Source organism: Aulonocara stuartgranti (assembly GCF_965226115.1).
Source record: "Aulonocara stuartgranti genome assembly, chromosome: 10".
In the NCBI taxonomy this organism is placed as follows: Eukaryota; Metazoa; Chordata; class Actinopteri; order Cichliformes; family Cichlidae; genus Aulonocara; species Aulonocara stuartgranti.
The window spans coordinates 19,335,753-19,348,918 of NC_138946.1; the positions used below are offsets into that span (position 1 = coordinate 19,335,753).

The 13,166-nt window shown below is 41.8% G+C and overlaps 1 protein-coding gene across 1 annotated transcript; it reads left to right on the forward strand.

The window, feature by feature from the left end:
- The first annotated feature begins 429 nt into the window (after positions 1 to 429).
- On the forward strand, positions 430 to 10,530 carry tmigd1 (transmembrane and immunoglobulin domain containing 1). The gene is made up of 7 exons (XM_082548341.1): positions 430 to 573; positions 944 to 1,079; positions 1,862 to 1,946; positions 2,076 to 2,354; positions 8,829 to 9,116; positions 9,249 to 9,352; positions 9,437 to 10,530. Exons 3-7 carry the CDS (start codon positions 1,883 to 1,885, stop codon positions 9,446 to 9,448), a joined length of 747 nt encoding a protein of 248 aa, XP_082404467.1. The 5' UTR covers positions 430 to 573; positions 944 to 1,079; positions 1,862 to 1,882; the 3' UTR covers positions 9,449 to 10,530.
- Positions 10,531 to 13,166: the final 2,636 nt, after the last annotated feature.

Genomic DNA, 13,166 nt, shown 5'->3' on the forward strand with positions numbered 1-13,166 from the left:
CCACAAACACTATAGTTACATTTATCCCTTTTCCCACAGCAAAATAACAATGCCTTCCGCTCCTTTTCAAGGACACACACAAATTTAATGTATAAGTAATTTATATATTTTGTATTATTTTATAGTATTAGAAATAATTAATGGGCTTCCATTGTAACTTGCTTCATAAATAAATGTGTAGAAGTACACTGATTTTAAAGAATTTTAATTTAATTTTGAATCCCTCCAACCATTGATTTTAAGGGTTTGTGATAAAATAAAAATTTAACTATTAAAAAGGGTGTTTTTTAACTTGGCACACACACCCAGTTTACTTTTAGTGCCATTGTAATGGCTACAGCCAATAAAGGTTTTCCTTGTGTTAAAAGTGTCCACAATAAAAGATGGAAAAAAGTCATGGGTGGGAGGATTTAAAGGGTGTTGACATGAAGGCAAATACTATTATAAGAAAGGCATTTTGAACGAGACGGTAGTTATAAAAAGGGACCTGCGAAGTACGGACTAGGAGCTGATCCAGGTTAAAACAGTCATTCATACCCTCATGTAACACAGACAAGATACGAGCTTCATCAGGTAAATTCGTCTAACTCATCTCAGAATGCGAAACATTTATATATATATATATATATATATATATATATATATATATATATATATATATATATATATATATATATATATATATATATAGATAGATAGATAGATAGATAGATAGATAGATAGATATAGATATAGTATAATTCCTAAAATCTTTCTTATAGTTTTAAATCCGGAGAGGTTTTTTTAGGATTTTTAATGCTGTCCTTAATATCTAACAAATGCTGAAAAAAAAGTATTTTTAAACAAATGTGTTTCCTTTCTGAGTCATAAAGTTCTGGTTGCCAGAGTTGGAAATAGTCTGATTTAAACTTAAATCAGAAAAATCCCTTTTTTTTTTCTGTAGACGGATATAAGAAAGGCATTTTGAACGAGACGGTAGTTATAAAAAGGGACCTGCGAAGTACGGACTAGGAGCTGATCCAGGTTAAAACAGTCATTCATACCCTCATGTAACACAGACAAGATACGAGCTTCATCAGGTAAATTCGTCTAACTCATCTCAGAATGCGAAACATTTATATATATATATCTATATATATATAGATATATATATAGATATATATATATATATAGTATAATTCCTAAAATCTTTCTTATAGTTTTAAATCCGGAGAGGTTTTTTTAGGATTTTTAATGCTGTCCTTAATATCTAACAAATGCTGAAAAAAAAGTATTTTTAAACAAATGTGTTTCCTTTCTGAGTCATAAAGTTCTGGTTGCCAGAGTTGGAAATAGTCTGATTTAAACTTAAATCAGAAAAATCCCTTTTTTTTTCTGTAGACGGATTTTGAGATATTTTGATGCTAGCTGATTTTTAAACCAGGTTTGTAAATGTACAGCCAGTCAACAGTTTAACACAGCAGCTCATCTGCTTAAAACCTGTGTAACACAGACATTTTCAGGTCATTCAGATCAGGTAGTTATTTTTTTTTAAGGTTACAGAAGGATAAATAAGTTGAATGTTTTTTGATGGCTTTCTCTTTTTTAGAAGTGCAGAGGAGAAAATGTTTGCACTTTTGTCTGGAATGTAAATTTAATCTGAGGCTAAAATTCCGAGAGACTAATGTTTAACGTATTTTTGGTTTGTTGTTTGTCCTGTTAAGTAAATGGTTAGAGGTCTTACTAGCTCTCGATGAAGAACACAACAGAATGCGGTGTCTGGTGGTATGCCACATCTGAAAAAACTTGTAATGCTTTAGCTTAAAATTGTAAATGAATTGCATACCAGTGCTTTTTCTAATGATCTCTTCCTTTCCTCCAGGTTCATTGAAGGCAAAGCAAAATGAAGTTTATCCTCAGAGCCGCAGTTTTCCATTTCCTCGTCCTCTATGCAGTGCACGTTTTAGGTAAGTTTGTTGTTTTAGAAAGACCTGGTCACAGGGAATGTATCTCAATCAGTTTTCTTGTCACTATTTATATTGTCAAGATTTACTCCCCCGATCTTACTCAACTTCCTTTTCTTCCCCATCCTAAAGGCATTAATATCCAGTCTAAACCTGCATTCAACGATGAGGGTGTTATACAGGTAAAGCTCAATGACCCTGTATCGCTGGTTTGTACGCTTGGTGTTACTAAAGCTGAAGAAGAGCTGGTCTGGCTGAGGAATGATGCAGCAGTTCTTCTGAAGGAAGGGAACAACAAGAATCGCAGCAGTCTGTGTGTCACACCAACCTATGAAGATAATGGTGCCAAGTTCACTTGCCACCAAAAAGGCAATTCCACAGATCAAGTCTCTGTCACCCTGAATGTCACATGTAAGTCCCCTTAAAGAATTCTAATCTGTAATTTTTTTTTATACAGATCAGAATTCTTAAAAAATTACAGGCAGACGTTGTTTTATTACAAGAGATCCACATGCCTGTCACAGGTTTGAATAAACTTAAAACACCTGAGTTTCCTAATGTGTTCTCAGCCTGTTATAATTCTAGACAAAGAGGAGTAGCAATTCTAATACATAAAAATATTAATTTCACAGTACTCGATACAGTTATAGATCCAGAGGGCAGATTCCTAATCGTCAAACTATCTATACTTAACCAAAAGCTATGTATTGTAAGTATATATGGTCCAAATGTTGATGACCCCTCATTCTTCCATGGTTTTTTTAGTACACTCTCCGAACACCTAGACTGCACAATTATTCTTGGGGGTGACCTCAACCTGGGACTAAATGAAGAAATGTATAGGCTCAATACAGCAGGAACTCAGCGTAATTGGCAGTCCACAAATATAATCAAACAGTATATGAGCGACTTTGGTCTTTGCGATGCATGGCGCTCCCTTCACCCCAACAGTAAGGAATATTCTTTCTTCTCACATGTCCATCACTCCTACTCTCGTCTGGATTATTTTCTGGTCAGCAGCTCACTGCTAAGTAACATTTCAGACAATGAGATTCATCCTATAGCTGTCAGTGATCATGCTCCTGTATCTTTAACACTAATACAGAAGAATAATACTACACCAAGTAAAAACTGGAGATTTAATACATCACTGCCCAAAGACGAAGAGTTTATCAAATACTTTAAAAAAGAATGGACTCTATACTTAGGCTTTAATGACATTCCAGGAACATCAGCATCTGTCCTCTGGGAAGCAGGGAAAGCCGTGATGAGAAGTAAAATAATCTCTTTCTCATCACATAAGAAGAAAGAAGAAAACAAAAATATTCAGGAACTAGAAAAAAACATCAAATTCTTAGAAAAAGCCTATGTGTCACAACAAGATCAAGAAATATTAAACAAAATATGCAAGACAAAACTAGAATTAAATGAAATTATTAATAAAAAGAATACATTCTCAGTACAAAGACTTCGCCTGCAAAATTATGAACACGGTAAATTATGAATACGCCTTCCAACAACTGCTCACACTGCACAGCAAACACACCGGACAATTACATCCACGCTCTTTGGTTCTGTCCACCAGTTCAGAAGTTTTGGCGTGAGATATGTGAAGACTTATCAAAGTGTCTGAAATGTAACATTCCAGCCTCCCCTTTAGTATGCTTGCTGGGCAACTTGGATGAGGTCACTGCAGAAATAAACACAGCCCACGTTGTTTTTACGGCCCTATGCATTACCAAGAAAATGGTCCTCATTAACTGGAAAAATAAAAATAATCTTAATTCTAACCAATATAAAAACCATCTAATAGATCACATTAATCTTGATACAGCCTCTGCCATCACATTTGATCAATCCCTTTGGGCTCATTTGATCGACTTAATCACCTAGTTGGGGTGGGGGGTCATGGTTTGGTCCTGCCTTCACTATTGTGGTTGATATGGGGGTAGGGACGGCCTTACGGCGTCTGGGGAGTCCCTAGGGACGTTTTCCCTGGAGGGCCTAACCCGGGGGATGTGGCCATGACCTGGGTAGGGGCCCTGATGGCTCTTAGATGGTGTTTTCCTTGTGGCTGCGTACAGCGGAGATGGGGGAGGGTCTGTGCTGGCGGACGTTGGTTACTGGCCTGGTAGCCTGGCTGCCCCTGGGTAGGTCCGGGACGGGCGCGGAGGCTTGGGGGTCTGGGGGTGCTCCGCCCCCGGTCTGGGGTGCTGGCTGGGCCTTGGGGGCTTGAGTCCTGGCTGTTGTGTTGCCGGAGCTGTGGGCGGGTGGGTGCAGGGGGGCTCAGCCCCAGTGCAGGGGACCTCTGGTGCATCGGCCCAACTAGGGGGCTCTCTAACTGGTGGGGAGGTTGTTATATCTTTGCAGGTGGTCTCCTCTCTACAGGAGCTCACTGCACCCCACCTCACTGCAGGTGGGGGAGAGATATAGGAGAGGTAGAGAATGAACTCAGCCTGGGTGTCTATTGTCTTGGGGCTGGGCGGTGCTGCTGCTGCGGGCCCCAGTCCGGATGGGCCTGGGCCCCCTTGCCCTGGTGGGTTCCAGAGTGTGGGGGTGCCTACTGGGGTCAGCAGGGGAGCTGGCCCCAGGGAGGGGCCGCTTGCCCCTCCCTTTCTTCCCTCCCCATCCTCAGCTGCCTCCCTATTCCCGCTCTACCACACCCACCCACACACGTAGGGCTTGGGGTGCAGGTATGTCACCAGGGTGCAGGGGAGGCATTCCCCCTCTGTCCCCTTCTGGCCGCCTGTGCCTCAATTTTATTCTGCAACCTAGACATCCACATTACTCACACTCTCACATAACACATACATATAGGGCCTTGGGGGTGGGCACGTTTTACTGCATCCAGAGGATGGTCGGTGTACTCCAACCCACCTCTGGCGCTGGTGCCCTACCCTCAATTTTAAATGCATATAGACACTAAAGGTTTTCGGGAGGAGCCGTGCTGCTCTCTGATGTTTTAAATGCACTTCAGAACAGCACACAGCAACACTACATATGAGCGGGCGTAGGGAGGTTTGGGGTCTTCACTCAGCCCGGTTCTGTTAGCCGTCAGGGCTGGGGGGCTGGGAGGAGGTGCTGGCCATCAGATTGGGGTCCGGGATGCGGGGCCTCCCAGCTACTGCAGATAAGGAGGTGGTCCGCTTGCCTCCACCCCAGAGAGAAGGGTAACATCTCCTGGGTCTAGGTGCGGCTTGCCCCTCTGGGGGCGGGGGTACCTGGACCTGGGATATAGAGTATGTTTGGGGAGTGTGACTATCTGTGCAGTGTCTATTTGTGTCTGTCTACACGTGGGTGAGTGCCGAGTATTTGGTTGTGTATATGGGGCTGGGAATGCACGTTTGTGTCCGCGTGCGCCTGTTCGTCTGTGTCTATATGTCAGGTTGGGTCTTAGACTCAACCTCTCTGGGTACATCTCAGGCCCTCCTAAGTACGGAGGCCTATCTCCCCTCACCACACTCCCTGCCGGTGGCTGATGCCCTCAGACGTTGGTGTGTTGGTGGTTCTTGTCAACTGGGGCTGGGCTGAGCCCCTTCCGGGGGGTGGGGTGCCCTCAGGCCTCTGGCCTCTGGGCCTGAAGCTCGGTCCTCTTTGGCACAGCTGGCTGCCGGCAGAGCCCGCGGGCACGCCACTGCAACCCCCTCTGGCCTCTGCTCCGTAGCTGCTGGGTGACCTCTCGTTTGGGGCTCTACTCAGCTCTTCCCAGGACGGTGGCACGGTTCCCCCCCTTTTGGTGGTCCTCCTCGGGTCCTTGTACTCTGGGGCCTCTGGATATCTGGGGCCTGGATCTCCTCCATACCTGCTTCATACCCTGGGGGACGGGGCTATGGCTCCCCACACTCCCTAGCAGATCGTTACATGGAGAAACCTTTGGAATACAAGCATGCTGATCCACACAGGTGTACACACAGGTGTGCACACAGGTGTACACACGGGTGTTCACAGACGCGGACTACACCCTTCTTGGCTGCTGCCTCAAAGCACATTGTGCGCTGCCTTTCTTGCGTGCTGCACAATAGCGTTTAATATTCAGTATCTACTGTTATCTACTGCTAGCTAGTTTATTGTGATGGTGATGTTGCTCTTTTTTTTGTTTGCTTTCTCTTCTGTTTTTTTTTCTCCATACAGGTGATCCAGGTGTTTTGTTTGTTTTTCTTTCTTTCTTCCCCCCCTTCTCACCCTCTCTTCTCCCCTCTTTTTTTGTTTCTCTCCCTCTCTTTCTTTCATTCTTTCTCCCTGTCCTATCCCCCAGTCATGTCTGTCCTGTTTGTAGCATCCGAAAATAAAATAAATTCATAATTATAATAAAGGTCAATCAAATGGACCAATATGGCAAGGTCATGATGATCCACTTGGCAAAATAAATCCGCTTGGCATCTTTCTTGGCATTAAGACAACAATTCTGATGGCTAAAGATCCAAACGGGACACAAAAAAAAAAAAAAAGAATTCTGATCTGATCTGTTTATTGTATTTATATATTAATACTCCCAGCCAATACTGAATCACTTTTAGATGAATTTGAAATTATTTAGCCAAGTTAGGAATCAGAAACAATATAACTGCATAATGACCAAAACTATCACACTGACTGACTGAGTTCAGTTTTATGATCTTTAAATAGTGGGGCAACGGATCACTGTATGTGTATGGTGTGCGTGGTCAGTCTGTCAAGCCATAGTTATGGCCAGCGCTAGCAGTCCAAGTGGAGGAGCAGAGGAGTTTCCAGCATTTAAGCAGCCCTTTGCTGCCCAGTCCGACCGGGCTAAAACTATTATAAGGCCGTATTCCGTTGTGCAAAAAAGGGGGTTTAAACTATGATGAACATGCTTGAGCCACGCTATGATATCCCGTTGCGCGTCCACTTCAGTGACAAGATCGTTCCAAGCATGTATGAGCAGGAAAAGTCTAAAGTTATGCCTGAACTGTTCCAGGCATCTTCTGTTGCCCTAACTACAAATGGGTGGACCTCCAGGGCAACGGAAAGCTTCGTGACCGTGACTGCTCATTATATCACAGTGGAGTGGTAAATACAAAGCCCTGTACTGCCCTATATTGCACCTTAATTTGTTTTTATATAATTGCGTGGAATGAGTCTTGAGTTGAATGTTTTTTAATAGCCAAAAAATACTTAAATAAGTAAATGGCGAGTTAAAGTTTTGTCTTTTTGTCTTTTTTTGCTGATCCGAAAATTTATCCGATCCATGACTTAAAACTGTGATCCGATCCGAACCGTGAGATTTTGGATCCGTTGCACCACTATCTTTAATATGTATCAGTATTCAAGGTTGGATTGTCATCATACTCTGGAGCATAAACAGGTTGTCATCAGGACACTACAACACAGAGCGAACGACATCCTCGCAAACATGCCGGGTAGGGCAGCAGAAGAACATCATATCAAAATGGCCCTGGGTAGATGTGACATTCCCAGTTGGACATTTGACCAGCCAGGAAGCCACCTAAAGAATACTTGAGGAGAGAATTACAACCCATGCCTAAACGAAAACCTTTTGGTGATCCTGAGACACATTTTCTCTAAACAATGCGTCTCTGTGGCTTTCAAACCAAAAAACATGCTACGTCAGAAAATTGCTCCACCCCAAGGATCTAGTCTATGTGTTTAAGTACAAGGAGCATTTTTGTAAAATTATACATCAGTGAAATCAAACAACCTCTAAGCTGATGACACAACACAGAAAAGCTACCTCATCAGGCCAGGACTCTGCAGTCTGTTTAGACCTACAGGCCAGCAGCCACCCTGTCAGTGATGCTGATGTGCACATCCTGGACACGGAGGGGTTATATTCTATAAAACAGAATATAGAAGAAAATATGCTGCCATAGGCTGTAATTTATCTGTGTGTAAACAAGCAAATAAGACAGAACACAAAGCACATTGAAAGATGGAAGTATTCAGGAAATGCATTTTTATGTGGATTTGTTTTGAAAGAAAGAAAGCAAAGGTAGGACAAAATTCATCATGTTTTTCAAGTGGGATGCATAATTTTGGTCTTGTTTTGCTGCTGGTTCAGAGAACTTTGGTTGGAGCGTGATGAAACATGCAGTTTTGCTACATGTCTACTTGCTCTTTAATTATATGTTGTTTTAGCTGTGTTTGGTGATCGTAGAAAATGTTTTTGAGCCTTGAGCTCACAAAACATTTTGATTTTTCTGTGGATGCCACAGATGTTTATATTTTAAAAAACAAATGTGGCGGCACATCTCGTGAAACCTGATGTTTTCCATCTTGCCCCCAGTACTGGGGTCATTAGCATTTAACAGGTTTTAAACTAAAGGACCAACCAAAGTAGGGTTCGTTACCTGTTAGTTCATATATTTTTCACTGATCTCAGGGAAAAAGTACAGCACCACAATATGTAGATCTTTAACATATTATACTAGTAGTCCTCGTGCCCACTCGGAGTGGAGTGACTAGTCTCGACCATGGAGAACACCAAACTACGCATGGACCATTCAAGTGGACTTGCAGGAAGCGTGACTGGAAGGAACTGACCACGATCCCATCTTTATTCTAGCCCTGATTTGTCCACGATTATCAGTGATCATGAGTACAACGTTTGGGTTTTTATAGTAAACTGACATCTGGGTTTTTGAAAAGATTTGAACTAGTTGTTCTGTGGTCACATTCCTGCATGACAACAGCACTTTAACAGGGAATTTCCATTTTAAGAGGAGGGAGGGATGGAATCATACAAACACACCCAACATACCTGTGCAAATTTTAATGGCAGGCTGGTCATGGAATATTCCGGTTTGAATCAGTGTAGCTGCTAGGTTGGTTACGTTGATGTGCATCTATCTGGAAAAAATTACTTCAATAATCTCACAAGCATTAATATTTGCACTGATCATTTTTCAGTCGCCCCAAATATCTCTGAAACAGTGGAAGTTACAGTTGAAGAAGAGGATGACCTTGTCTTGGAGTGTGACACAAGGGCCAATCCACTTGTCTCCTCTGTGACATGGTCACTAAATGGAAGCCTGGTGGATCTACTAGCAGATGGCCTCTCTGTGATCAATAATGGCTTAACAAGTCAGCTGACATCCAGCAAAGTGAAGAAAACCTTGCATGGAGGCATGTACACATGCACAGTGGACTCTCCTATGTATGGAAGTAGCAGCAGGCATTTCCAAGTCACAATAACAGGTGAGCTCACTAGATCAGCACTCTGCAATGCTACCCAAGCCACATCTCCACATTAAGTTGTTAAGTGGATTATAAAAATCAGTGCATGATATTATGGCTTGGTTATTAATGTTTTAATCTTCATTTTTACAGACAAAACCCTGAAGTTCCCACTGGGGCCCATGATAGCTGGGCTGGTGGTTGTGGGCCTCACTGCTCTTCTTGCTGTTGTTTCAAGGTGGAGGAAAATCGTAAAGGTAACGCACAGAATACACGTGTGGAGTACAGAGACTGACTGATTACAACCCAAACCTTCTAATATTTTAAATCTCTTTTAACAGTGCTGCAAGTAAGTTGTGCTCAAAATAACCAGTCTTCTCTACATCACCAAACGAGACAAGCCATGAAGATAACGCCACTACTACGCCACTATGTGTAAAAGACTCTGATTATCCATTATTGTGTCCTTCTATTTAATTTTGTGATGTGATGAGAGATACATCTATTCTACATTTAAGTTTTCTTCCCAATGTATAAACAATGAATATATATACATATATACTATATGGACAAAAGTGCAGGGCTACATATACATTACACCTACAGGAGCTGCACAGCCATGGAAACTCACGTTATGTAGCTCCCAGCTTGTGCTGATGTTAATGCCAGAGGACATTTGGACCTCTGCAGTTACTGAGCGAGCAGAGCACTGCCGACTTTCATGCACTACACTGTAACTTCATATGATCTGCTACATTGTGTGGCTCCTGAACACTTCCACTGTACAATAATACTACAGCTGACTGTGTACTATCTAGATGGAGAACAACTTCAGGAAGTGACTTCCTGTAATAGAAATATCCGATCAAACTCACATTCAGCTCTTTAGCACAACATGTTCATTCCCAAATATTTGTAATGGGAGACAGCATGGCTAGGTGCTTGATGTTATACACCTGTGACAGCAGGGCTGAAAACACCTGAATTTAAAGATTAATAGGTGTGGCCTAAAGCTTTTGTCCATATAGTGTATTTCTGTTATGTAAACAGCTAGCTAGTTTAGCTTAGAGTGAAACTTCAGTGAAACACTTAGGTAGTGTTAGTCTAACTGTAATCAACTCATAAAACTCACAGTATGTTAGTTTTTCTATGTGTTATACAATCAGGGTATAACTTATCAGTTAAATGTCCTGTTACCTTTGGTTAAAACCAGACTAGTGTGTTTCCCATGTTTCCTGTCTTACACTGTGCTAACTGTCTGGTAATGGTAGCTGCATATGTTCAGAAACATTAATAACAATAATGATACAGCTAGTAAAGCTCATCTTTCCAATGTAATCAATGCAATATAAACTGTCTTTGTGTGTAAGATCATTTTTATTGGTTATTATAAAATATAGATACAGTGGGGCAAAAAAGTATTTAGTCAGCCACCGATTGTGCAAGTTCCCCCACTTAAAATGATGACAGAGGTCAGTAATTTGCACCAGAGGTACACTTCAACTGTGAGAGACAGAATGTGAAAAAAAAAATCCATGAATTCACATGGTAGGATTTGTAAAGAATTTATTCGTAAATTAGGGTGGAAAATAACTATTTGGTCAATAACAACAATACAACTCAATACTTTGTAACATAACCTTTGTTGGCAATAACAGAGGTCAAACGTTTACTATAGGTCTTTACCAGGTTTGCACACACAGTAGCTGGTGTTTTGGCCCATTCCTCCATGCAGATCTTCTCGAGAGCAGTGATGTTTTGGGGCTGTCGCCGAGCAACACGGACTTTCAACTCCCGCCACAGATTTTCTATGGGGTTGAGGTCTGGAGACTGGCTAGGCCACTCCAGGACTTTCAAATGCTTCTTACGGAGCCACTCCTTTGTTGCCCGGGCGGTGTGTTTTGGATCATTGTCATGTTGGAAGACCCAGCCTCGTTTCATCTTCAAAGTTCTCACTGATGGAAGGAGGTTTTGGCTCAAAATCTCACGATACATGGCCCCATTCATTCTGTCCTTAACACGGATCAGTCGTCCTGTCCCCCTGGCAGAAAAACAGCCCCATAGCATGATGTTTCCACCCCCATGCTTCACAGTAGGTATGGTGTTCTTGGGATGCAACTCAGTATTCTTCTTCTTCCAAACACGACGAGTTGAGTTTATACCAAAAAGTTCTACTTTGGTTTCATCTGACCACATGACATTCTCCCAATCCTCTGCTGTATCATCCATATGCTCTCTGGCAAACTTCAGACGGGCCTGGACATGCACTGGCTTCAGCAGCGGAACACGTCTGGCACTGCGGGATTTGATTCCCTGCCGTTGTAGTGTGTTACTGATGGTGACTTTTGTTACTTTGGTCCCAGCTCTCTGCAGTTCATTCACCAGGTCCCCCCGTGTGGTTCTGGGATCTTTGCTCACCGTTCTCACGATCATTTTGACCCCACGGGATGAGATCTTGCGTGGAGCCCCAGATCGAGGGAGATTATCAGTGGTCTTGTATGTCTTCCATTTTCTGATGATTGCTCCCACAGTTGATTTTTTCACACCAAGCTGCTTGCCTATTGTAGATTCACTCTTCCCAGTCTGGTGCAGGTCTACAATACTTTTCCTGGTGTCCTTCGAAAGCTCTTTGGTCTTGGCCATGGCGGAGTTTGGAGTCTGACTGTTTGAGGCTGTGGACAGGTGTCTTTTATACAGATGATGAGTTCAAACAGGTGCCATTCATACAGGTAACGAGTGGGGGACAGAAAAGCTTCTTACAGAAGACGTTACAGGTCTGTGAGAGCCAGAGATTTTCCTTGTTTGAGGTGACCACATACTTATTTTCCACCCTGATTTACGAATAAATTCTTTACAAATCCTACCATGTGAATTCATGGATTTTTTTTTCACATTCTGTCTCTCACAGTTGAAGTGTACCTCTGGTGCAAATTACTGACCTCTGTCATCATTTTAAGTGGGGGAACTTGCACAATCGGTGGCTGACTAAATACTTTTTTGCCCCATTGTATATATATTACCAGACACAGACAGAAACCACCATTCACACTGTCACATTTAACTGCTATTGTATGAGAAATGCATGCACTTACTCTGATATATAGCTCATGCTGGCTTCTGCATATTAATCAGTGTGCTTTTTAAAACAATAAAGAGACAGATAATTGTCAGACTAATTGTGTTAAAAACCAAAAAGCTGCTTAAAAGAGAGTAACTCAATGCTGAAGCTGATGCTTTGATAATACCCAGTGTAAAACTATCATACTGCTGTCAAACCAGAGAAATAAACATGTCTGTGAAATGTTTATAAATGCTTCAGAATCTAATTCTTGCATTTGCTCTGAACTTTACCTCCTGACTCAACTATACAGCCATAGCTCATTAAAATGATGTTATACATTTACTTTTAATGAGACAAAAGGACAGTGGCTGATAGGTTGTTAGGGTCAAGGTCTCCTCTTTATGTTCTTTCCAATAAAGAAAGAAACACTTTAAAACACATAAAACAGAGTGATATCAGTGAAGGACAAATGGATTCAAAGTTAAAGATAAATTATTCTACAGCCTTGTTAATGCCTTTACTAAATCACTACAGAGGTGGACAAGACAAAGATTTCAAAATACTGAAAGCATTTCATGTGCAGGTGTGCAGTGACATCTGCTGGTCACCAAGCCCTTTGTAGCCACAATGGTGGATTTTTGTGTACACGTGCAACCAAAAGCAAAGAAAAACCTTATGGTGTTTGATAAATGAGCAACAGTATTTAGTGACCTGTTATAATTGTGCTGTTGGTGGAAAAAACTGTGCAAACTATCTAGCATTTCCCAGCAGCTAAATATATTTGATATACATCACCAAGTCCAAAGGCACTGTTATACTTAGCTTTGTAAAGTGTTTCTTACGTGTATTTGTATGTATTCCTTTATCTGTAAATTGGGTGGTAAAACAGTATTGCAATAGAAGAGCGTTACTAACACCCCTGTTAGTTGCTTCAACACCAATCTCATGCCAAGTCAATAAAAACTGGACATATTACCTGGAAAAGATAAGGTTTATTGCTAAACATTTCG

What these genes read in the sequence shown, in the direction of transcription:
- tmigd1 (XM_082548341.1), top strand. Translation starts at nt 1,883, where the DNA reads ATGAAGTTTATCCTCAGAGCCGCAGTTTTCCATTTCCTCGTCCTCTAT. An exon ending in CTATGCAGTGCACGTTTTAG is followed by an intron (nt 1,947 to 2,075) that starts GTAAGTTTGTTG and finishes CCCATCCTAAAG; the next exon opens with GCATTAATATCCAGTCTAAA. An exon ending in TTTCCAAGTCACAATAACAG is followed by an intron (nt 9,117 to 9,248) that starts GTGAGCTCACTA and finishes TCATTTTTACAG; the next exon opens with ACAAAACCCTGAAGTTCCCA.